The 26,495-nt window shown below is 45.0% G+C and overlaps 2 protein-coding genes across 2 annotated transcripts in view; one reads left to right on the top strand and one right to left on the bottom strand.

The window, feature by feature from the left end:
* Positions 1-1,304: 1,304 nt before the first annotated feature.
* Positions 1,305-5,470, bottom strand: LOC133272474 (uncharacterized). The gene is made up of 3 exons (XM_061459608.1): positions 4,373-5,470; positions 1,855-1,902; positions 1,305-1,768 (listed from the first exon to the last, which is right to left on the bottom strand). The coding sequence occupies exons 1-2, from the start codon at positions 5,468-5,470 to the stop codon at positions 1,894-1,896; spliced, it is 1,107 nt and encodes a 368-aa protein (XP_061315592.1). The 3' UTR covers positions 1,305-1,768; positions 1,855-1,893.
* Positions 5,471-11,217: 5,747 nt separating this feature from the next.
* The window catches only part of ARHGAP6 (Rho GTPase activating protein 6), a 325,484-nt gene continuing 310,206 nt past the window's right edge, over positions 11,218-26,495 (top strand). Inside the window, exon 1 of the mRNA XM_061459904.1 lies at positions 11,218-11,925. Coding sequence (XP_061315888.1) covers positions 11,431-11,925 — 495 coding nt within the window. The 5' untranslated portion in view covers positions 11,218-11,430. The remainder of the gene's footprint in view (positions 11,926-26,495) is intronic.

The raw sequence follows: 26,495 nt of genomic DNA, 5'->3' as shown, positions 1-26,495 counted from the left end.
AGACCCATGCTTGTGCAATTCACCAGTAGGACTGAGGAAACCAACATCTGCTCATCCTTCCTCATTCCACACCTCCCTCTCCCCAAATCCTGCTACTATTCCAGCACTTCCTCAAGAAGAGATGCCTGCAGTGGTCCATGTGTAGCAATGATGGTGAAGAAACAGCAAGGACTGGTGACTAACAGCAGTTCTGATTTCTGAAGAAAACAGGACAAAGGAAGACTGTCATGAGTGATCTGGTTGTTGAGCTTAAGCCTCTTCTCAAAAATGAAAGGTTTTGTAACTTGTAATTCCACGTGTAAAAGTACTCTATGTTCTACTGTACTGAAGGCGGGTATCTCAGCATTCACTGGATCAGAGTCCCAGTCTGGAGGCCATGAAAGTACTTGTACTCCAGTACAGCAGCTATTTCACTTTCAGACAGATCAAGGCCTGATTGATACCTTGTTGTGAAGGCAGTTGTCTTCACAACCGTCAAAGATGAATAAGCTACAGTTGCAACATTATCAAGCACTTCTGCAAAATACAGAAAGCAAATTTCAAAGGCTGATTTTCTGCCGATAGTTAAGATTTGGTTGTGCTTTAACAACTGAAACCCAGAAATTTTGCAAAAGGTCAGGTGACTGGAAAAAGCATTTACAAAAGGGGAAGTGGCAGTGTAAGAACGAGGAAGGGGAAAAAAGGCCGAGATTAAAAATTGTATTTATATATAAAAATTTATTTAGGTGATGTCACAAACAGTTTAATTATCAATTTACAAACACTTCGTGTTATGCATATTATTGAAACTATCAAGAAAGGAAAAAGAGAGCAGGTAACGGCAGCTTTTTCCTGAAACAACTAAAGGTATACCCTTACCATCATGCGCATTACTGGATCATAGTATTACCTTCATCATACTCCCTAGTATGCAAGGGAAAAGCAAAACAAAATACTGAGATGTAGAATGATTAAACTGTGAACCAGCGAACATGGTTTTCATGAACATCAGACTACAAAAGTCTAGTCTGATGCTCAGGATCTTTAAGCGTTCTGTGAGGATAAAAACAGAGAATAATTTATTCTAAATTATTCTATTTGACCAAGAATTTTGTAATGAACAATTGAGATAGATAGAACTGATTTCTGGCAATGACAGCAATGGTTAATGCATTTTTCCGAGAAGAATGGAGAGGCAATACCGAGCCCCACAGGATAGTTCTGTTGATAACCTGAGTTATTTTACCAAGTGTATGATACTGCTTCAAGTCAAATATACATTTATGTTGCATATATTCTCAATGAAATGGTAAAAGTAACAGCTGTAACAAGACAAGTTATGATTTATTACTTTTTTTTAACAAATATAGTACATAGGTTTTTGAAGTGTCCGGTTGTGATCTGCAAAGATCCAGGATTGCACACAAGTTTGCTCAAATGAGAAAGGTTAATCTGCGCACTGAATTGGCTTATACTTTCAAAGCAGTATTTTAGGGCAGGATTCTCCTCCGGGAGACTGCTCCTGACCTCATTCAACCAATGTTCAATTTATTCACCTTCCTGAATCTTTGCCCTCTTTGGATAGTCTGTGACAAGTGCTGCGCTGCAGGAATTCCTGTTTTCCAGCAAACTGGCTTGCTCTGCAGGTTTGTAGTCCATTGTTACAATTGCTGATTGGGTAAAATGAATTTCCTACGTCTTCTCTAGCACAGCTTGCAACGCAACAGAAGCAGAGGTAAAAGAATGCACTAGTATACCAGAGCTCCACTTAAACACCAACGGAGTCAGGCTGTTGGCACCAATAAAAAATTCTGTATTTAACAAATCTGCAGGTATGTAAAATCCAAAGTCAGTCAGTTTTATAAATAAACTCACCCAGTTAGTCTGACTGCCATCCCAACTGGCCTTCTGTTTTCATGGAGTCTGGGAAAAAAAAAAAGTAATTGTCTGAAGTTATACAAACAGACATAAATTTGTAGGAATGAGTATCAGCCATCCTACACATGCACCAATTACTGCACTCACACTAAAACTAGGGTTTCTCACTTTGCTCTTTCTGCATAAAGCAAAGTTACTCCTCTTCATTGGCACCTTAGAAAGCTAGCTTCAAACACCACACTGTTTTGCATGACTTTGTTTTTACTGGTTAACCTTCCTGGAACTGCAGAACTAGAGACACAGGCACTACATCAAGCTGAAAGTTAAGGAGCTTTCAACTGAAAGGAGAAATTAAATCCAGTCAGGCTGCCTAATGCTATCCTTTGAAATTATGAAAACAAAATGAGTTCCATCAAACAATCTGGAAGAAAAGGTCTTTGTAAAACACCTCCTCTTCCTCTTGAGAGCATGAATGTGGAAAGGCTTAGATTCTGGCCTGGGCCATAAATCCGTAAAAGGCTATTCTCTCCCATTTTAATTCTCTGATTTTTTTTCCCAAATGTGAACTCATGCCTTATTTCTCTAAGGTAGTTTTAAACAGCGTAATAAGGGCTTGCAAGGAGCTGGGGAGGTACAGGGGAAGCCCACAGGTCACCTCCAAGAGTAACATTTCCTTGCTGCTGCCTTACCAATAATAAACTAGGCCTCATCTATGTTTAACAGTTGCTCAAACCATTATTTCAGTTTTTAAACAGTTGTGACTACTACAAATTAAAAACTGCCTTAATAATAGGAAGGTGGTTAAACCCATGCTGAACAACTCAACAACTTTAACTTTTGCTTTTCATTGTGCTGCTAAAGCATTACTGTTTTACAAACATTAAACTTCTGGTATTTTGAGTTATTTAGTTAAAACAAACACGTTGAATTTGTCTTTGCACAATTTCTGAGGAAAACAAAACAAAAAAAAAAAAATCGATGCCACTGCCAAGAATTAACGAAGAAGTTTCCACAAAACCAAAGAGGATCGAGACCTCTGGTGCCTTAGCAGACAACAGCACAAAGCTCTGCACTGACAGACCGACTGCTGTGGAAGAAGTTACAAGCCTGGTTAACATGACAAGCTGAAGATCCAGTCTCAGGTGAGAGGAAAGCTACAAGCCATCACCCATCTTGTGCTCACAAAAGATCCATAGCAAAACAAGAACTGAGCTGTTGTTCTTGGGAACGGAGAAATCTAAACAGAGATATCAGAAAGTAAGTTGCATAAATCCAGAGCACCAACCACAGAAGGCCACAAGGCCTGCACTGGGACTGTTTATCTCTGTTACTGCCTCATGTTTGCTCCCTTGCTTTGTCGCAGGCTGGCCCAGAGAAGTCACTTTTGCTAAGTCAGGAATCCGTGCGACAAACATTTCCAGAGTCCCTGAAAAAGGGTTCTCCCTTTCCAGGTCAGGCTAACAGAGATGAACAATTTAGCCACTCCTCTGCACTGGCAATCCCCAGGGAGCAAAGCATCTCATGAGCAAGCAAAAACCTTTCAGGAATGTGCAGGTTCTTCCTACAGTCCTAAAAATACTGTTTAGAAATAAATATAGCCAGTATAACAGAATCTCCCTATTGTCATTCAGTTGGCATGAAACTCAGCGCTCGGAATTTTCTATGCTAGGGATTTCAGACACTATAGTCACCAGTTTGAGAGAAGCAGCACAACCCCTACATATAGGCAGGCAACCTTTCACAGCCACAGAGCTCACTGTCATAGCCCAGGGCAGAGAGAGGGTGGATCTGCCCATGTACGTCATGTTATCCTAACTCAGTGACACCGGATGCCTACACTGAAAGCAGAACCTTAACGTACACAAAATCTTCCCTACTTTCTCTAATCACACCCACCATTTTTCCCCATAAAACCAGGCCAGAACATGTGAACTAAATATGCAAATCTCAGCTGTGGCCATTCACGTTTAAGTTCATCTTTATTCATATCAATATTTCTGGCCTCCCACACAGCCTGCAACTGCCACATGCTCCTGTAGTTAACAGGAGGGTCTGTACTCTTTGCCTTACACACAGATAATTCTATTGCTGAGAAAGCAAATTCTTTTAAGACAACTCAGAGGAAAAAACAAAACAAAGCACCTTTCTTCTAAGGCCTTAAGGAAAATGCCGTTATATACCAGGGGAGGGAATCTGCAAGGTTCCCAGTTCCTGGTGGCGAGAGAAATAAATGCGGCAATTATTTTGCTGAGAGCATGCTTTTTTCCTCCAGCAATGCCCACACCTCCCACGGTGGCCAGCTGGACACCCGTGCAGCCACATGCCTTGCCAGCTGACACCATGACCCACCATAACTAAGTACCAAAGTCAGCATGAGCTTAGGTCAGTGCCATAACAAGGGACCTGCTGACCAACTCGAGGGTGCCTCAACTGTCCCCGTCTCCTCTTCCCCTTCGAGGGGGCACGGTGCCCAGCCAGGGCAGTGGGGAAACACGCGGCCGCCAGCCTGTCACACCTGGCTTTTCTCCTCCTGCTTGGGGCTCTGTGAGGGTGCAGGTGCTGGTGGTGGTGGTGTCGGCGAGGCCTGCGTCTCGACCTCAGCACGCGGCTTTCTGGGGATGAGCGACTTGAGGGGTGCCATCCACTTCATCCACAGGTCGAGGTCGACATCACCCCAGGGCAGGTTGGGGTCCTTGGCTGCCCGCCGCCTAAAGTCCTCGTCGTAGTTCATCCACGAGGTGCCCCCGTAGGTGGCATGCAGCTTCCGGATGGTGTCCAGGTACTTGAACATGGCCCCGCAGCGCGCAGGGTGCTTCTCGCACAGCACGCTGGCGTACACCAAGAAGGCCGAGACCCACTGGTCCAGCGTGTCCCCCGGGCGCGGGCCGTACTCGGGGGCCAGCTCTGTGTGGAGCAAGGAAAAGAGGTCAATGAACTCCCCCCGCCAGATCCGCTCCTTGGTGGCCTTGGCCAGCTTGTAGCCCAGCGGCCGCCGCAGCCCTACGTAGGGGGTGGCCGCCGGCTCCGCCGCTGCCGCCGCCGCCGCCTCGCCCTGCCCCGCCGACGCGGCCGCCGCCGCCGGGCCCCCAGACGCGCCGCTCGCCGCCGCCGCCGCTGCCGCCGCCTCGGAACAGGGGCTGGCAGCGGCCGCAGCTGCACCGAGCGCGGCCTGCCGCTCCAGCCAGCGCGGGTTCACGTAGACGGTCCGCAGGCGCGGCGCGGCCCCCGCCGCCGCCCGCGCCGAGCCTTCGGCGCCGGGCTGTAGGCGCAGCACAGCCAGGGCGGCCGGCGCGCCGGCGGGCAGGTCGCTGCCGTCCCTCCGCGGGGCCGGCTGGGCCGCCGCCGGCACCTGGAGCAGCGAGGGCGCCGCCCAGGGCGGGGAGCCGCCCCTAGGCCCGGCCGCCGCCGCCAGCGCCTCTAGGCCCGGGAGGCCGAGTCGCGAGCCGGGCGCCACCGCGCCGAGCACCCATCGGGTCTCGGCGATCCCGGCGCGGTCCCGGGGGCTCCGCGACCTCCCCTCCTCCCGGCGCCCGGCGAGGGCCGTTCCCAGCGTCAGGGGGGCCGCAATCCCGGCCCGGCGCCGACGGCGACTCCGCCGCTTCCCACGTGGCATCGGCTCGGCGGCTCCGAGCAGGGCGTGCGGCAGGGGGCGGGGGGTACGGCCGGGGGGGCGGGTCCGGGACGGGAGGGGCGGGGCCTTACTACCCGGGCTTCACACCCCTTTCGTCCCGCGGCTCTGCCCCCGCCGGCACCGGGACCGGGACCGGGACCGGGACCGGGACCGGGACCGGGACCGGGACCGGGACCGGGACCGGGCCTGGGCCTGGGCCTGCTGCTGTGCTGTGCTGTGCTGTGCTGTGCTGTGCTGTGCGTGCGCACCTCGGCGGGCCGCCTGCGGTGAGACACGGAGTTAAACGGCCCCCGCGGTGTCGCACGGGTTCGTGCTATACGGCGTTTAAACGTGCTGGGCTTCGAGCATATGGCGTATCTACTGTTTATTATATATATATAAAAAAAACCCATATCTGACTATATAGTGTATGTACTATATGTATAGACTGATATTATACATATACGTATAAACACATAGACATACATATACAATACATACTATGCACATATACATACTATATATATACACTATACATATACACTGTATAAAACTATAGAGTTACATATAGAATATTGTGTATGTATACACACTTGCTATATATCTACATATACATGCTACTGTACGGTAGGCATGCAGTAGCAGTCACTTGCCATTATTATTGCTCCAATAAAGCAAATGTTTGGAGTAGTAGTGACATTCCATCACTCTTCAGTACAAATAAGCATCTTTTTATCCTTTTCGCTTTATAGAAAATGTTTTTGTTGTTGGTTTGGTTTTTAAGGGTGCTGTTGCCAATCCAGCTGTCCTAGCTGAGCACTATAGCCAATCTGAGCAAACACTTGCCAGGACTTCTCAGCGTGTCTCAGCAACTGACCGGCAGGTCCCATGCCAGGTAAAAAACAGCAGAACGTAAGGACGTGGACCTACTGCAGAAGGGCCACAAAGATGCTCAGAGGAATGGAGAGCTGGGTTGTTATCTTGTCTTCCTCATTCTCGTCTCTCATCTTCCTGTGAAGACAGGCCGAGAGGTTGGGTTGTTCAGCCTGGAGAAGAAAAGGTCCCAGGGATACCTTATAGCAGCCTTTCAATACCTAAAGGGGCCTACAAGAAAGCTGGAGAGGAATTTTTTAAAAGGGCATGTAGTGACAGGACAAGTGGGAATGGCTTTCAGCTGAAATAGGAGAGATTTAGATTAGACATAAAGAAGAAATTCTTCACTATGGGAGTGGTGAGACACTGATTGCCCAGAGAGGCACAGGAAGAGCGAATCTGTGGCTGCCTTATCCTTGCAGTGTCCAAGGCTGAGTTGGAAGGAGCTTTGTGCAACCTGGTCTAGTGTAAGGTGTCCCTGCCCGTGGCAAGGGGGGTTGGAATTAAATGATCTTTAAGGTCCCTTCCAGCCCAAACCATGCTATCATTCAGTAATTCCATGTCTTTATAGGAGATGCAGCCCTGTAGGCAATTTTATTCCTTGTCACTACACCATTACACTGGTTAATAAGGTGAAAGAGTATTTTTTTTTGTTTTCTTTTTAATGCTTAATAAACTCTAAAGAAGTAATGAGAGTAGCAAAATGCTCCTATTTTCTAATTCACCCTTATTTTCAGAGATTTGTTTAGAAGTCTATCCACTTTCTCAGTAAACCCCTTGAAGATACTGAAAGGCTGCTATTAGGTTACCCTTCCCAAGGCTGAACAAGTCTAGCTTTTCCTTGCAGGGCAAATGTTCCAGCTCCCAACTGCCTTGGTGGCTCTCCAAGGGCCTTACTTAAGCTTATAAAAGTCCTCCTTAATTGGGGGCACCCAAACTACCTACAGTGTTCCAGATAAGGTCTGTTGAATGCTATGTAACAGCAGATAATCACTTCTCTTGGTCTACTGACTATGCCTTTGTTGATGCAGCCCAGGATGCTGTTAGCCCTCATCCCTGCCAGGGCTCCCTGATGGATTATGTTTGGTCTATTGTCCACCAAGGCACCTGGGGTCCTTCCCATCAGAGCTGCTCCCTAGCCTGTCAGTCCCTAGCCCATGTAAATGCTGGGGATTAGTCCTCACCAAGTGCATTTGTCCTCTCTGACTATCGTAAGATCCCTGTCTTCCCATTCATCTGGCCTATCTAGGCCCCTCTGAATGGCAGCCATTTCCTGGAATATATTGACTGTATGCCATAATATGATGTTGTCCACAAACTGGACAAGAGTGAACTCTGTGTCTCCTCAAGGCTCTTGATATGCATATTAAACAGGACAGGTCTTAAGATAGGCTTCTGAAGAACTTCACTTGTAAACAGCTTACAGGTAGAGTATGAACCATTCATCATTATGATCAAATCTGTCTTTTATCTCTAATTGTCTCAACAAGGCAGCTGTGGGAGACCATGCCAAAAGTCTCCTGTCCACTGCTTTCCTATCATCCATGGATTAAGGCAGGTGAAGCACAGGGGATTCTTATATATTCCTGACCTGTATGCTAAGACTGAAAATATTTCAGAATAAACCCAATGACTGGAAAATCATAACTGTCAAATACGCTCAGCCTTCAAAATATTTCTGAATTCTTATTGTATTATAGATCCATATCACTCTTGCTCCCTTTCAGAAATAGAGACTTGAAACTTTGAGGAGGGATCTTTAACGTTGCAGTAAATTGGCTGACTTCTGCACAAGGTGGTGACAGGTAGTCAGACAGAGGAAAGAATAAACATCCTCATCAGGCTGAAACTTTCACTGTAAACAAATATGATAATGGAAACTGTTAGGAAAACCCTTCTAGCTTCAGAAGTCAGCACATCCACTGCCTATATTGCTACTCACAGCTCCAGGAAGGACTGCCTAATTCCTTGATTGATATTGCAGTCTTACAGGCAGCAGTAACACAAACAGCTTTGCTTTGGAAGAGAAGGGCTGATGACTAGTATTGGGTCACTATCCCTCTGCATGTATGGCTGCATAGGTCTTGTGGCTGAAGGTTTGGGGAGTAGGACTTTCCTTTTGTTCTGTGCTTGTGCAGCGCTCACCAGAGCCGCAGAGTCTAGCTGCCTGGGTGGTGTTGTCAGGTCTCTCAATAACGCAGTTCACAGTGATAATAAACAGCAATTTAAAAAATAATCAGTAAGCACTTACATTGGTATTGCCCCAAAGATACAGACAGCAGCTAAGACAGGTAGTAAAGTTGTCTACGTGAAGCATCTCTATACATATGCTGTATTTACTCACTGAATTTGAGCTGTGATTCTCCAGTTCTCTGTCTCATGAAAACTATACTCCAATTTTTTATGAGGGCTTTCATGGAGACAACAAGCTGTGCCATAGTAATACCTGGGTGAAGCAGGTGAAAATAAGAATGCTTTGCTCCCACTTCATTTAAGTAGCTACTCCTAAGCTGACAAGTGGGCTGTTCACCTTACTGAGAATGTCAGGAACTGTTTCCAGCAGATTTTGGAGGCAGGCGTGACCATCCTCTCTGTTCTTCATGGGATGAGCTCCTCACAGCTCTGAATTTGCCCCTCTGCCTTATTCTTCATGTTTTTCTCTGCCTTTATTTTCCCATGATTTATTTGTAGAGGATAAAAAAGGTGTATACTTGGAGACACACATCTGTATAGCTGTATTGCAGACATGTGTCTCTTAACCAAATTGCTTGCATGGGCACAGAACTGCAGAAGCAGACTCAGATCATTGTTTTATGCTTTAGAACTTCTTTCAAGTCTCAAGCATGAGATGTTATTGAAGGCATTAATGAGGAAGCAAAATGAAGCTTTAAACAGAAACAGCTGCAACTCTAGATGTGGAGGAACTAGTAGTCTTTGGAATTAGGCAATAGAACAGCTTATTACAATAAGGAGGAAAAGCTCCTTTTCAGGAAAAAAAAAAAAATCCCATATGGAAACAAGATCAGAACACCTCCCTTTGAAAGCAGACAGGCCAGTGCGCTGGTTCTCTTCATGAACCTTAAATAATGCCACAAGGGAGAGAACTCCCTCTTGATGATGTCTACTCCCTCTATTGATGAAACTAGAAAATGCTGCCAGACAGCACTTAACCTGCATGGGCTCCAAGAACACCTGGGAGGACACACAACCCTTGCACTAGGGTTTGAGGAGAAAATGCAGCATGGGAATTAAGAAAAACAACCCCTGTGTTGTGCTTGGGTATGTTTTTCAAAATAGTCTGTCTTTTTCTATGGAATTTTAAGAGTTGTCTGTGATACTTTTGGGGAGACCGTGGAGCTTGTGGCTTCTCAGATCAAAAGAAGGATGCTTAGGCCCCATGGAATCAGTAATCTTAACAGTGGTTTTGTCTGAAACAGGTGAGATTCAAGACTTGCATTGGAGCTATTAGGTGGTCTGTCCTTAAATGTCTTCCATTCCCTCCATAAGTAAAATAATAGGTCTTGAAGCAGAACAGGGTTTGGGTGTGTTTTGCCTTTCATCTCAAAAAATTTAATGGCTGTAGCCTTCACTGACAAATAAGAAACAGATTTGAACTGCAGACAACAGCTGCAGCTTAATAAAGCTGAAACACTAAGTATGGTGTGGGTCTTCCGCAAAGAACCTGACAACCATTGCCATTGAACTGCTTCCAGTGAGGAGAGAATCTAAAGATCCCCACCAGGAGAGGAGGGCAGGAGTCGGATCCTGTGGCTGAGGGTCTTTTTCCTCCAGCCCAGGTAGGGACTGAGCTGGCTTGCTGGCCGCCAGCCTTCATGGCGCTGTGCAGTATTCTTCCTCTTCACGTGTTCCACTCCTGTATTTCTGTACAGTTTGGGCTTTCTCAAGCTTGTTCCTTTCTCCTGCTAAAGGTTTCTATGCCTATGCTTGAAGAGAGCAGAGAAAGTCTCTGCACAGGACCAAGCAAGTTTATTTGTCCCGAGGAGCCTTAGCTTCACTGGTCCCTCTCCTTTTGTTCTGCTGCTGTGAGGTTCCCACCTGAAGAGTTAGAGATCTTGGGTGATCCACGCTACCTGTGGGACTTATGTCCACGTGGACTCATGACCTCTGAGCGGGGTCCCTCTGCGCGGACTGTCACACAGGAGTAGCAGAGCAAAGTAAATGTCCGTTGTGGTTAAATATGTAAGTCCATCTTCTCAAATTAGCAAAGGATGAAAACACAGACTTGGGCCAGAACATAACTGCTGGTTGAGCTCCGCTGAAGACCCAGTCCCGGTAGCCCTGCAGACGTGTGTACTGCACGCTCTGAGCATCCTGCCTATAGCTGTAAGTTTTTCTTAAAGGCAACAGCTCACCCCGACACGAACGGGAGAATATGAGTGTCCCACCTAGGACCGGCAGCCCCGGAGCAACGGTGAAGCGGCGCTGGACTTGGCATACTTAGGCGAGGGCGTCCCCCCGGCTGTGCCTCCGGAGCGATTGCGCCGAAAAGCAGCTTGCTCCCTCCCCGAAACGCACCCGCACGGTGCCAGTGTGGCCGCAGCGCCCCGTCGGGGTCGCGCGGGGCAGCGCCCGGCAGCCGCGGCTCCGGTGCTCGCCAAGCCTGGTGGGGCTGCCCTCCGCGCCCCGACGTGGGCCACACGGGGACTAGGTCTCCAGCCCTCGGAGGGAAGCAGGCGGGCCCTGCCACCCCAGATCCGACGGGGCGGGGGCGCGGCAAACGGCTTCTGTGCGCAACGCGGCCGGGGGGGGGAGTGACTCTGGCAGCCTGCGGCGCTGCAGCCTCCTTCCCTCCCCTTTTCTCTCGTAACTTTTTTTTTTTTTTCTTTTTCCTTTTCTCTTTCCCTCCCTCTCCCTCCCAACAAAGTGACCGCGGCGGCGGCAGCAGCTCCGGAGCAGCCTGAGTACCGGACGCCGACATGAGCCCCTTGGTGCCGCCGTCGGGCCGCGCTGCTGCGGGCTGAGCCCGGGCGCGGGAGACGCCCCGGAGGAGCACCGCTCCCAGAGGCAGGGGCACCGAGAGCCCAGGACCCCCAGTCACCCCCGGGGTGCCCGGGACAGCGGCCGCCGCGATGTCGGCGCAGAGCCTGCTGAGCAGCGTCTTCTCCTGCTCCTCCCCGGCCGCCGCCGCCCCCGCCGCCGCCAAGAGCCTCTCCAAGCGGAGGCTCCGCCAGACGCGCAGCCTCGACCCCGCCATCATCGGCGGCGGACGGGAGGACAGCGAGGGCGCGGGCCGGGCGCCGCGGCCGCGAGCAGCCGGCAGCCCCCTGGGGGACCGTCGCAGCCCCCGGGGCCCGCCGCCTGCCCCCGGCGCCTCCTTCTCCACCCCCAGCACCCCACTGGAGCGGTCGCCACCGGGCAGCGTCCTCTTCGACGAAGAGAGCCCCCGAGGGAAGCGGAGTCCCGGCTGCGAGCTGCCCTTTCTGGCGCGCACCCCGTCGGCCTCAGCGCTGATCGGACCTGCCAACAGCATCTTCTCGTCGCCCCGGCGCTGGCTGCAGCAGAGGAAGGGGCAGCCCTCGCCGCCCGGACCTCGCCCCACCGCCTACGTCGTGTGGAAATCCGAGGTAAGCCCGCCCCCCCTCCCCGGGGCGGGAACCAGCCGCGCCACCTTCGCCCGAGCTCCCGCCGGGCGCTCCGTCGGGGCGGCCCTGCCGAGCACGGGGGCCGACGGTCTCCAGGACGGGGCGGCCCCACGGGTTTCCCACCTGCGCCTTTCCCCCAGGGGTGGTGAGTGTACGCGGGAGGAAAGGGCACAGCCCGGGCTGCGGCGGCCGTATTGTGGAGGCCGCCATGGGAAACTGAGCTTCACAATGTTGGTGGGGCGGTGGCAGCATTTGATGTTCTCTCGACGGGCTTCATCTGAAGTTGTCCCCGGTGTGTAAAACCTTCCCCTGCCAGTTTCACACCTCGTAAAGAGAAGTATGCGATGGCTTCTAACAAGATATACAAATTATTTTTAATGTGCACACACAGTGAGCTGTGATTTATTTGACAATGCACATGTGTCAAAACCACATGAGGAGCGATCGTATTCCAAGACAAATCCAACTTTGCAACACAGATATTTATTCGTTTAGCTTGGATGTCGTCGATGTTGGGCTGCAGATACTGTACAATGTGGACAAATATATTCAAAGAATGCGGCATTATTTCTTGATAGCTGTTGCTTGGCAAGTTGGTCACGCACTGCCTTTTGTAGTGGGAGGAGAAGAAATTTTTTGTTTGATGAAATTCTGCATCCAGTTTGTGGCGATGAGGTTTCCCACTTAACTGTTTAGTACTGCCTGATGGAGCTTTTTGGTTGGGGTCGCAGGCAGCCTTTTCCTTTTTATTTCCATTTCCATTTCAGATTTATTAATTATAAATAGCCAGTATTAACTAGATCAATCAACAAAACAGCCCCATTGTTGCAGCGGGATGCAGAAGTGATGAAGAAGGGTGAAAAATTGTTGCCTTACACAGTGATCTGGGATCTGACACTCAGCTATAGGCGGCACATGATCACCAAAAGCAGTCTATGAGGGTAAAGGCTGCCCTGACCCCAAACAAATCCCTGCATCCTCCTGGTAGCTTGGGGTATAAAAGTGGTCACCCTTTTCCACTTGGATTGGAGTGGCAGTGCTTGGGCAATGACTTCAGGCGTGATGCTGCATGGTGTTGAAAGAGGCAGTGAAGATTTTTAGCCCTTTTCAAAACTGGATTAATATTAAGTCTCATGGCCAGAAGTTACCCTTAGCAGTGTTTCAACTCGATGCTTGAATTATAAGATAGTTAAAAAGTCATGATTTCAAAGGGCTTTGTGGATTTTGCCATGTCAATGACGAAACACCTCTGCTGAGACAGTGGGTAATGACCTTTAGATGCTCACACTAATTAAGGGTAAGTTGCCTGATCATCCTCTTATAGTTTGATAAGGAGCATCAAGAAGTGTAAGATATGCAAGATTTCCCATGCAGAATTCCCTGACTAAGCCCAAGACTCAGAGGTTGATCTCCAGTCCACAGACGTAAGAGGATCTCCCTGTTTTCACTGAATCCACACGAAGGTGTTGAACACTTGTGGTATTATTTTCAGATCTCTGTGTTGTCAGACTGTGCGGTGTGACACATCTTCAGGCTGCAAATTCAAAAGTACAATTTGTTTTCCTAATTTGGCATGTATCTAGTGTTTTTAAATAGTGAAACTTGTATTTTTTGTGGGGGACGTATTGTATTACTAATGACACAATTGCAGTATAGCAATGTAATTTATAGTTAAATTTGATTCAGTGCAGTTTCATGTGATGTTACAGAGCTGTTCTTTGACAATTTGTCATTTTCTCGACAGTTGAGCCTGGGTAAGAATCTTTCACACGTTTCAGAAATGGGTGTTTCCACTAACAAAGTATGGTCTTATATTTTGGAGTCATCTTTTCTATTAATGAGGCCTGATGTTTATTGTTACCGAGACATATGTGTGAGTATAGTTTAAAAAAAATAATCACCTTTACATTAGAAAGAAAACCTCTCCATGTGATTCTAAGAGATCAGTTCTGGGTCTGAGTCTGGACCTGAGAACAGGTCTGAGTCCAGTGCTGTCAGGACAAGTGACTACCCACATCTCTGTGCTACATCCCCATGCCCGGGCTGGGTTGCATGTCAGCTGCCATATAACCGGATATCTGCTGGTTTCAGCATTGCTATTTTCAAGGCATTATACAAATATTAACTTAGTTATAACAATCAGCAATGACATGTATGAATTATTTTAATCTATATTTTGAAAGAAATTGCACATGCATTATTGTTATAATATTCCCCTCCTTATTGCAGGCATGCATCCTAATGATCATTAATTTTGGTTTTATTGCAAAAGTAGCATTTCTCATAAAGGATTTAGATGTTTGCTTCCTATTTAGTCTTTATTGGACAATGACTTGTTCAGGTTTTAGGACATGAAGGATTCTCTGTCTCTGGGGCTTCACGTTAGCTGTGGCAAAGCAAGTGTGCTGGAGGAGGTGAAAAAAAGCATTTTCCTGGGTGAACAGAAAGCAACTCTAATATTGTAACTTTAAAAGGTCCCATTATACAAATCATTGCATTCTCAATAGGAAATCCATAGTTTCATTTTTTTCAGCTTTGAAAATGAAATACGTTGTGGTGATGATTTTACTCAGCTGTAAAAGACAGCTGAGTAGATGACTGCAAGCATGGAAGTTTTGGTTTGAGGACTTACAAATTCCCATCCTATTAGCTGGGTAATAAAAGAAGCATTTGTTGCAAAAACTGTTTTCCTTATGTTCATTCTAACACCTTTACTAAAAAACCTGTAGTTTTTGGAAAATATTTCTCTAAAGCCACTGTGCAAAAAAAAGGGTTAGGCACTGAAAATAATATTTTAGGAGATATATGTGGGCATTGTTTTATTCCCCATACTTTAATCTCTAAAGCAGTAAAGAGATGTAAAAATGCCATGGAGATTTTCTCTTCAGAAGCCCCCAGAATAGTAACTTGAGAGCAGGACCTCCTTCACCTGTCACAAGCTGGATCTGCCTGGTGATGTGTATTGGGACACGGTGAAGATGCTGTTTGCAGTATGAACTGGGCAAATCCCACCTGTGGGCAACCTGGCACTACAGGACTGTGGGGCAGGAGCTCCTAGCCCAGCTGTGTCCATGTTTTAAAGTGTGTGCTGAGCACTCCCCTACTAGCTGATCTGTGATTTCTGTGTATGAGGCCAAAATAGCTTTGATATTAGGTCAGGAGGAGGATGGATGGAAAGGTTTCAGCTCAGTTCACACAGCCATTCGTAAACAATTTTTAATGGAACACCAGAGTGCACAGGGTATTTCCAGTTTCAACAGCGGTTCACGCCTAAAGGCTTTACACAAAGAAAGGCGTTAGACCTATATTCTTGGATCCACAGGTATTTTAATACAGAGCATCATGTGATAGATGTGTCTCCCGCTCCCAGGTGATCTGTCTGTTCTTTGTTGACATGCAGCTTTATTCACAAGGATATTTTACGACTGTAAAGATTATTTTTAGTAGAGCCTTGCTGTGCTGACAAACATATTTTCCCATTCTATTATCTGCTCATGTATAAGCCGCTTAAGTAAAAAAAAAAATTTGGGGTCTGTTGAAATCAGTGCCAACATTTCCACTAGTCTCAGTGGGGAAGAGTCAAGGGGGATTTGTAACAAGGGGAAAAAGCATTCATCCTCAATTCCCATGAGGTCTCAGCTCTCCCTTTAAGCCATTTTCTTTAAAGAAAATGAACATTCACTTCGAAAATTAAGTCTGTTATGACTATTATGCTTTCATTGAGAGTTTAATAAGGTTCTCTAAGTAAACTACAAATCATGGGAAAAGGTGGTAAAAATGTGTAGAGATACCTTAATGCCTTGATTCTGCCAACATTTAGTCATACATTTATGCTTAAGTATGTGGGTGGTCCCATACAAGTTAAAGGTGCAAGTGTTCTATGATGACTGACTGGAATACTTTTGCCAGATGAAAAGTCCAAAATAGCTCAAAATGAATAGGTTGGTGTGAAGTCTTGAGTTGTGTGAATTCTTCTGCTTACTTTTTTTGTCGTAAAGAGGACAGTGGAAGGCCACAGCATGTGTATAACAAATACAGCAAATCATGTAAATGTATGCGAGTAATCTCTTTATTATGATAAACCAAATGTACGCACTTAAACTTATATGGCCTGATTATTTTGTTATCATACTCCGTGTGTTACTGACTAATTAAACATTAGCATCTCCAGCTAATATGCTCTTTTGGGGGAGAGCTGTCTTTTAAAGTAATGGTGGTGTAACACCTGCAGCCTGCAGCCACTGGGAAGCAGGAGGCAGCATCATTACTTTTCCACTTGCTCCTTGTTGCTGTTGGGTTGCTGCAGCAGGTTGGTTCAGCCCTTCCTCACTTCCTCCTCCTGGCACAGCCTGCAGTTGACCTGCTTGCTTGCTCAAGGAGGCTTTCTTTTGAGCACATGGGGTGAGGGGTTTCCCATGGTGCGAGAGGGAAGGTTGCCCTGGTTCCTCACCAGGTCTTGGGGGAGAAGCCAGGAGTTGTATTGGTGTCTCCAGAGCTGTTGGCTGGCCAAGATGTGGCTAGCAGCAAGGATGTTGGAGATGCTCGTCTGCAATATCAGAACAACATTAGTTAGGCTAAATTATTTTATAACTTCTGATTGAGTCATATGGAGTGATCATTTAGGGCATGGCTGTCGAAAGTATGAGCACTCACAACACCAGTTTCAACTGATAAGTGCCTCGAGAGGTCAGCTTCCATAAATTTTTGCTTGATACTTCAACTGGGACGGCAGTCTCAGCTTCCCTCTTTCCATATCTCTTTGCTTGCCAACGTTTCCTCTTAAGCATCACTGTTTTTTTGCAAATTAATTTTAACTATAATTTTCCAAGTTGCTGTGAATGGCTAGCTTACTTCTTTCTGCTTTTTTAAGCCAGTGCTTGCTTCAAAACCATGCTGATGGAGGGATATGCATGAAAAATGCTTTCAGAGGTAAAGGGTAAAACAAAATCCTTAAAAATTGGGCAAACTAAGTGTTCACATTCCCTTAGGGATATATATTTTTGAGTGCTTCAAATGAGTATTTTTCTTTGAGGTTAGTGGGGCAAGTTGTCTTGTAGGGAGAATGGATGGATTGTGTAATGAAATTTACAGGAGCAGAACCTGTTCATTGTGAATTTAGAGAAGGGAGAGCATTTCGTTATTTTTCCTTCCCCTATTCAACTTGTAAGCAATGATTGATAACATATATTTGGGAAAAAAGAGAAAGGAGGCAGGCTTCTCCTATCTGTTAAGACGAAGAAAATGTGAAATAGAGGCATACATGCTGTATCCTTTTCAAAAGATCTAGCATGAGATATGTAAGCAAAGACATCCTTTCCCCAGTTTTCAGAGGGCATTGCTCTTCAGGTGGTGCTGATGTGACAGCATGTTTGTCAAAGCAGGGGTTAAGCTGAACCTTTTGAGATGTAAAAGCAAAGCTGCTGCACTTGGAACTGGGGATAAGGCTCTGACACTGAAGGCTGCAGTAGTTCATATCATCTAAGGGTCAGTACTCCCCAGTAAACTCATTTAACGCCATACATGCAAATATTTTAATGGAATACCTCTCTTGTGACAATTCCATATTTATTGCTCTCCAGTTGCGATAGTCTTACAGGCTTTATCTTTGCTGAACTCTAGGCCTCATGTTTTAGACTTCATTGCTTCTGCATTTGCTGTGTTTATTGTGTGGCTTGTTATGATGAGATGCTCTAGAACTGTTTCCTCATCAGATGGAAAATTTGTTTGTCTTCGGGAAGGAATCACAGGGAGTGTATTAAATTGCCATCAGCATTAGTTGATCTTTTTGCCATTATGATCTCTGAAGAGTGACACATAGCTGAAGTGTGCGCTCAGTGTCTGTTATACTTATCCTTAAGCACCTTGATAACTAACCTGTATGTTTTTTCTATATGTATGTGTCCATATTCCCATGTAGAGCCCTGATCAATTGTCCAGGGAGCAAAATGGGGGTCTACCATGTTTAAATGGGTTTTTGTTGCTTTGTTTTTTTTGCTTTTCCTTTGAACAGTTAAAAAAATGGATGCTCCCCAATCATCAAAATTGTCAACTTGTCATTTTTCCTTTTGAGGATTTCTAATAAGATGACTGGGAAATATATTTTGGAAGGGTTTTGTTTTGTTTTTTTTCTTTTTTTTTAAAAGTGGAAAACTCTGTGTGCTGATATTTGTCTTCTGCTTTATTTTCTTCCATAAGGCACCCTAAAACACTAGACACACAGATTAGTTTCAGCCTAAGTCTGTCCCATTCATTGCTGTTAGAGTTCTATACTTGCAAAATTTGGTGGGCAGAAATGTTGTGGGTCTCATATGAAGAGGAATGCCATTAAAGTAGCTAAATATATTCAATATTTCTGAATTTGGCAAATGCACCCTTCCCATTCCCAACTAAATTACGTCTGAAGACATTTGGTGAAAATATGGGAGTTGACAGCTAGGGCAGACAGAATTCTCCCCAAGTGTGCATTGCTTAAGTAATGGGAATGAAACTTGTGAAAATAGTAGAAATGAGACTGTGAAGTATCTTTGAGCAGCCTTTAAAATATCAACAACCCAGTCTGCTGTCTTGACTTTATGACGGAGCTGCAGCACGTTTAACTTTGCAGACTCTTGGATGACAAGTACTGCAACTCCGCCAATTTGCAGGTGGAGAACTTTTCAGGTCATTCTTCACTCTTTTTCAGTGTTGTGGCTGTATAAGCATATAGGTATGAAGCATGTTTTGGGAAATTTTGTTTTCCTTCCAGATGTAAATATCATAATGGAAACCAGCAGGGATTTCTGAGCACTTAGGGCTGAACGCTCATGGTTGTGAACTAAATCATATAACTTTCAGAGTTGAAGTGTTGAAATCTTAATGTAAAAAGGTAATGAAAATGACGGTTATAATGGCAATACTATCTAAACAAAGATCTCTCATTAGACATGATATAATGCTGCTCATATTTAATTTTCTGGCTGTGTAGTGTAGCATTTGAGAATATAAGGATCACTGGATTTAGGTTGATTTTTAAAACACAGCTTTTGTATATCCTGCGTTACACTGGTTTTTAACTGAATCAGGTATCTGGATGGTGGGAGAAGAGGCCAAATATTCCTTCATCTTATGGAAACTGGAACGGGAGCAATAAGGAGGTAAGAACAAAAGTCAGACTTCATTGGAATTTGATATTATGACTCGCCCAATTTTGCAAGGTATTGAGCTGTCAGATTTTGATCCGAAAGAGTACTCAACTGTGTGCTTTACTTTTGGTTGGTGAATGATACTCGTCAGAACAGCCTATCAGGTAGGAAGCAAAGCCTTTAGATATCATTCAGTACTAGGAATCTTACTTCACCTCTCTTGAAAGCTTTTATATCTATTGTTTTGTGCATATTTTTAAGCTGTGCTTGTTATATACATATATATACATATTAATTATTCTTCTCCTGTGGCAATAATGCATATTAATGGAAAAGCATGCACAGGCTTTCTGGTTGAGTTTCAGCTTTTCCTAGATGTGTACAGACTGCCTATTTCAAGTTACATGTCTGTTCCACTCTGGTTGTCAGCAAGAAGTTAGTAAATCCCCGGGAGGGTTAAGAGTGTTTTTAAAGGATTTGATGAGCTTCCAGTGCTTGATGCTTGCCACATTGTCATACTGGAACCAGATGCTGGGTACCACATGTTCATGTTTTTGGAGCTAAGTAGGTTAGGTACTGTGTCTCTGGCCCGTAAAAACAAACATCAGTTTCCCACCCTAAAGCTCTCGTCCCTAGGTCATCATCCTCACGATCCTGGCTATGGGAACTGCTTGCATCAGCCTCCCAAGTTGTGAAACCAGAGATGTTTTTTCTGGATCTTCCTACTTGCTCTCTTCCGTATCCTCTCAAAGAAAAGACCTTTTGATTTACAGTATTTATCCATAAGGACTCTTTGACAGTGTAAGGTCAAAAGGAGGCTTTTGAGCACTGCACTTAGTGAGGATGCACATGAGCGCTCAGGCTCATGTGGAAACTCTACCTGTGGCTGCTGAGAACCTGGAAGAACTTTGGGTAGATCTTGCTTTTCTCTTTTCCCCTGTGTTCATTTATGGCTTCCTGTTCCTCGGACTTAGACCTTTTCAGGTTGTACTTGTCTTTTATCCATTTCTAGTTGTCCTTGTTATGTATATAGAATCACAGAATCATAGAATAGTTAGGGTTGAGTCATAGAATAGTTAAGGTTGGTTATGTTCAGTTATCCTCCATGCAAACATTAAAAAGGAAGATAACGTGGATTTTTCTCTTGTTTTCATCACCTAAAGTTTGTACGAAATAAAAAGCTGCTTTACTGTAGCTGTAGCCTACTATTTGGATTGGCCAAGTCAAATGTTAATGAGTCCTTTTGTTCCTCATAACTGGTTTGTCTCATAAATGGACAAAATGTCTTTCAGCGAAGTATAAAGTATGATACAGATTTTACTAACAAATGAAAGATTTGTGGTTTGTTTTCTTTTTTAAAGTGCGATTAGGACTACTTTTGCACTGCCTCAGTCACACTTCTCCAAAAGACTGGCTTCCCGGATTTGATTTTCAGTGATGAGACTACCTCCACTGAACATCTATAACTGATTTAGTAAGAGAAAGACTAATACAAATTTTCCATTGCTATTTTCAGGTTTTATTTGCTTTATCCCTTTGTTTTCTGCCACTGTTGTAATATGGCAAGATGTTTTTTGAGCACTGTCTTTTTCTTTTTACTCTGAAGGGTAATTTCAGTTGAGTTGCACCCTACTGAGAGTAATGTGGTGAGAAACCAGTTGGCAGTGCTCTGTTCAGTTTTCATTTGTTTCTCACTCTAAAAGTCTAAAAATATTCCTCCTACAGGAAATGTTTTTCATTCTGTTATGTCTTTTGCTTCCCGTAGGAGGTGTTTCTTTTAATTTATTGAATAAACCTTTCTGAATTGTATTCCCATAAGAGTTTAGGCACAATAGAGTCTTTGGGCAGACTGTGCAAGAGATCTCACCATCTTCTGTTTTTAGAAGATACGCAATTGTTTCTTTATACAGTGCCGTCAGGCTCTGGGACAAGCTGACACTTAAGTAAAATGGAAGAATTTGAAGCCGAAGAACACAGATTAACACATCTGCTATAACTTCTCAAATGTTGTTTTGATTGTATGTATCACATATTTATCCTTCTTATCTTATAAAGAAATCCCTCTTCCCTTTTCCCTGCCCTCAGTATTAAGAGTATTCTGGGCAATATTTTGATCTCGATCTCATTGCCACAATTTCTTTTGTAAGTAAGTGTATGCGTATGTAGGAAAGCTAAATCCTTATAACATCCTAGTTGGAAGTCAGCTATGTTTAGCTGTTAATTTAATCTGAATGACAGTGCAGACTGTTATTTGAAAGGGGCAGTGGGGAAAGAGAGACTGGGATAGATTACATTTTCATGCTGCAGAATAAGACCCTATATACTCTATCTTAAATCAGAACAATATGGTTGAGTTTTCTTGTGGCTATTTCATAACATTCCTGATGACAAAATATGGTGTGCTCATTGCTTCACTACTGTTTTTCAAGCATGTGTTTGTGTCTCTGCATTGAGTGATGGCTCTTGTAGCAGCGTGCCACGGGGACACGTCTCATAGGTCTTTATGTGTATTTGCAAATGATATACAAAGTAGGCCACTCCAGAGAGCTGGTACCAACCCATAGACAGCTGGGAGAATCAGACGGACAGATTACTTCAATAAACACATTTATAAGTTTTATTTTTTTCCACGGCTAATGCGCCTTAATTCTATATTCACTAAAGGAACATGATGTAATTCTCAGTCAACCTGTATGAAGGGTTTTAAAGCAACTTTCTAGCAGAATAATTAGTAAGACTGCATTAGTAAATGTGCATATTTGAAGAATCTCTGGCACACTGTCCAGAATGCTTCTTGATCCTTTTCTCTGCTTGAGGTCCGAGTACATGCCATTTCCACGCTTTGTCAAGGTTCAGATGGAACCTTTCTGTTTCACAAACTGCTCCTCAACTGTGGCAGAGCTAATGTGATTCCTTCTTGGAGTGAAATATGTAACAGAGCCTCCTGCCTGTGTTTTTGTTGTTGGTTTTTTTTTTTAGATACGTATAAATTTTAGATACGTATAAATTACACCATCTCACATGGATCAGAGCAAAACCAGTTAGATAAGTTAGTGAGCAGTGGAAGGTGTGTAATGTGGATAACAGGATGCCTGCATACTGGGTTATATGAACGAAAAGGTAACCAGCAGTTCAGGGGAAGTGACTTCACCCGTGTGAGTCCACATCTGGGACAAAGGAGGTGTTGATATGCAGGAGCAAGTGGAGTGGAGGGCCATCAGTACAGTTAGGGGATGAGAGTACTTAATTCCACTTCTGCTGCCTACATGGGGACTCAGAAAAAGATGGAGCTGGGTGCTGTCAGAGTTTCACAATTGCAGTCACAAGTTGCAGCAAGAGGAATTCTGAGCAGGTCTAAGGAAAAACCCACTCACAGCAGGATTGGTTCAATATTGAAATGGGTTGTCCAGGGAGGCTCTGGAATCTCTGTCCTTGAAAATTTTCAACCCTTCACAGGGCAAGGCACCAAGGAACCTGATCAGATTTTGAAGCTGGCCCTGCTTTGAGCAGGAGATTGGACCAAGTAACCTCCAGAGGTCCCTTCTGACCTATTTTTTTTCCCCCTGTGATTCTGTGACTTTGAGTATTATTTCTTTCCACAGCAGAATGAAAACTCTGCTGTGTTCCCTTGTGCTACAACATACCTTTGATGGAACAGAAGTTACTGGGTTACTTCAGAAAGTATGATGCTCTCCATCATCAATAATTGAAGCAGGCTTATAAGAAGAGTGATTTCCTTCATTGCATTGTTCTCCAAAGTTGTTGCTGTGCTACTGCTCTGCATGGCATACCCTACCGTTACACTGCAGCTACATGACTGGTGTCTTACAAATGCAAAGAAAGACAGGGTGGGTTTTTTTAAAGATGTCAGTAAAGTTTAAGAAAACCCAAACAACCAAACCCTTCTCAAATTCAGGTGTTTTGCAGAGACAGCTTGACAGTGCTGTAGCAGAACTTCAGCAGGGATTTGGCATGGAAGATTTAGTAACTACTTGCCAGGTAGGTTTCCTGCCAGCTCATTTAACTAAGCCTGCCTGCATATTCCAGCATTAGGGAGCCCAGGGCTTACAAGTTATCTACCAGGACAGTGTGCTGTTGTGACCTGCTCTGAAATTGAGCTCTGTCTGCTTTTCTGAGTTATTTCACTGGACAAAAAAACAGTCATCTTTCCCTGCCCCATTTCATGGTAGTTCAGTGTGCTCATGACAGTCCTTATGATGGGCTGTCTAAAACACTTCAATGCCGGTAGTAAAATGATGGTAAAGAAGCACTCCTTAAAATTTAGCTTTTCTGGATCTCATTTTTGTCATCTTCCTGAGTGCATTATAAGAGTAAAAATAATCTTGGAGAGAAATGAAAGAAGAAAAGAAAATTAAGAGGTATTTGAGAAGGAAAGGAAATCTGCTGAGCTTTGAGCTGGGAATTGCATCAGAGACACAGGAAAGTAGGTGTGGCAGTAGGACAGTTGAGGCTTTGCCTATATTGCTTTACACAGCAGCAGTTTAACCCGATTCTGACCTTACAATTTAAGGGCTTAAGGGTACAGTTATGTAACTGAGATCAGTCAAAGCTAAACTAAACTAGACTGGAATAGGCAGATGGGGCCACATGGCCCAGAAAAAGCTGGTACCTCATTGGCTCACTGAACTAAATGCATCGATGCTGCTATTTAAAAGGAGCACAGGTTGTAATTTGCTGCAGTTTGAAATGCAGTGGTGGTTTTTTTTGAGCTTCTGGACTATGTTGGTCAACATTTGATCTCCTGTGTCTCTTCTTGCTCTTGAGAAACGATTTTGGCAAGCCTCCATTTAGCTGGCAGAGGTTTTGTCAGGCAGCTGCAACCTCCAACATCAAGTGTGAAATTGGGCTGACAGAAGGACCTTGCCCATGGTAAAACAAAGGCTTGATGGCTTGGAGTCATAACCTTTTGCAGTCTTGATAAGTACATTTTTCCTTGAATGGACAAGAAAGTAAAAGAAGAGAAAAGGTGACTGTGGATTACAGCTGCATGGTTCAAATAAAAGGAGACAAGGAAGGGGAGAAGACTGAAGCAAGGTAAGAAATGAGTAGTGAATTAAAACCTCATTAGGACTGGGGAACAGGATTGCCACCGCTGCTTGAAGAGGAGAGCTTTAACTCCTGCTCTGGCATCGCTACCCCATCTCGCTCATGGTGTGACATCGTGATTTTCTCCTGGGAGTGCTGTGCCAGGGATGCTGTCCTAGCGCTGCTCTGCACTTCGTGTCTCTGCCTACCATGCCTCGTGGCCCTCAGGGAAGCTTCCACCCATAGTGTGGCTTGATAAGATGGAAGGTTGATGTTCCGACCATCATCTCTAGTGATGACATTTTCCAAAGCCCGTCTCACTTCTGAAGATGAACCTCGAGCTCCTAGATCATTTAGATAGTTTTTGAAATCTTATTCTAGATCTTTTATATCCTCATTTTTTGTTATAGTAATCAGAGCCTCCTTCCTTTCTTCTTCCTTCCCACAGGAAGAGGTCTATGCTGCTGAGGCCTTCCACACAGCTAAATACCATTTTTTATCAGTAAAGGGGTCTTATGTCTTGTCCATATGTTTTCTTGAGCTGTTTCTCATTGCAGTAGCACTTTCAACTTGTCTCTCTAAATATTGTTCATGCTTTATTTGTGCTTGTTCTGTGGTGATTACTATGTTCTTTAGCACAATTTGCTATATTATGTTTGCCTCCTACTGTCATTTTTTGTTTTCAGCTTGTGACAGCTTATCTGCTTGTTTTTTAGAAGCAAGTCTTGAGGCTGTATCAGTGCATTGTTAAATTCCAAATGTATGTACTTTATTTCTTTGATCTGGTAGCATCCAGCTTATACACTCAGATGGTAAATGGAAATCCTGATTGCTGTAGAGGACAGGATCTGGCATAAGTGCCAGTATTAAAAGAGAAGATCTGCTGCTCTTTGGTAACTCCTTCTGTCCCCATGATAGCTGGCCTGGAGGGGACATTCGGGGCGCAATGCTGCAGTGCGGTATTTGTCAGTCAGAGCTTCCACTCTGGGAGTCTTTTGTAAACAAAGCTCCCTAGTGTTTAGATACTGGGTTTGAGGGTTTAGTTCTTTGGAAGTCACTCTGAGAAACTGGCTGGAATCTGGAAGCTTGCTTTCTATGGAGGAATTCCTCCCTGTCTTCTGAAGGCTGCAGCCTCAGCAGAGCCAGTGAGGTGTCACTGCAAGAGGAGTGGGTAGAGATAACGGGGCATGATCCATATTGCCTGTGATCCAAAAATGCCAGCTTTTACACCATGCCTTCTGAATCCTGATGGAGGGGATAGGGAACAGAGAGACCACTCATTGCTTGATAGGTTGAAGAGCTGTTGCACCCTGGAAGTAGAGACACTGGGAGAAGAGATGAGCTCGTCTTTATGGCCATACTAGGTTGTGGTGGATACAGAGTTTTCTATGGTCTCAGATGGCAGGACACCTTTTCTAAGTGCTTAGAGTTCTTGGAGGCCCGTCTTCTGGACCAAGTTCAGCTACTTGGACTTCCCATTCAGCATGAGATTTCAGCTTTTTTAGAGCTGAAAATAGCAGGCTTCGGATGTCACTTGAATTGCACTTGAGAAGAATGAGATTTCTGCAGTGAATTATTTATTTTTGCCTTCCTTACAGTTTTTTGAAACATGCTCTTTGGTTGAGATAAAAGCATTTAATAACCGTATTGCTGTGCTAGAGGGTGACTGGCCCCGTTAATTAAAACAGGACCAAAGCATTTGTAGGAAAGTAGGAGCTCTTCTTGTGCTGGATCTAACTCAGGCAGATGGAGTGGAAGCCAAGGGGAAGAGAGAAATATGGTTGGCAGCATCTGGGTCAAATCAAAACAAAGCTGGAAGGGAACAATTAGTTGGGATGTTCCCAAGGAGAGTGTGGAAGGTTCCTGTAGAAGATAGATAGCCGGAGGAGCTACAGACGGGCTTGCTTGATGTCTCCTCTTGGAAGAAAATCCACACCTAGAAGAGGCTGAAAGCGGAAAAGCAAAGGGCAGTTTGGTTGGCATGTTCCTTTGAGCCATCAGTAAAGGGCCAGAGGAGCAAGGGAAGGGGTCTCCTTCCAGGCCTGAGAGCTGGGAATGATGGTGCAGCAGAAGCAGCTGCTGAGCTGTTGGAGGACACAGAACAAGCAGCATGTGGGGAGTGTGATGGGACCTCCCATCAAGTCAAGCATTATTTTTTTAATCTTGGTTATTTTATAACCCAGCCTTTACAGAGAGACTGAGAAGCCCAGCTGGGAAGGTTTGGGAAATACTGGGATGGCTAGCAGAGATCTGGTGGTCACTGAGCATGGAGGGAGATGGACCTGGTGTAGCCATTTTGTTGATGCACTCAAAGTACCATATATACTTGGGATAAGTGATTATGTTGCTGTGACTTGCTTTCGTAGCAGAGATAATTCTGTGCAG

This window comes from Pezoporus flaviventris, unplaced genomic scaffold (genome assembly GCF_033815535.1).
Source record: "Pezoporus flaviventris isolate CSIRO_AGI_PZ_B2104156 unplaced genomic scaffold, CSIRO_AGI_Pfla_v1 ptg000030l, whole genome shotgun sequence".
Classification (NCBI taxonomy): domain Eukaryota; kingdom Metazoa; phylum Chordata; class Aves; order Psittaciformes; family Psittacidae; genus Pezoporus; species Pezoporus flaviventris.
This window is presented reverse-complemented; position numbering and strand designations above follow the sequence as displayed.

Excerpts from the sequence above, each read along its gene's own strand:
- LOC133272474 (XM_061459608.1), bottom strand. The coding sequence starts at position 5,470 with ATGCCACGTGGGAAGCGGCGGAGTCGCCGTCGGCGCCGGGCCGGGATT.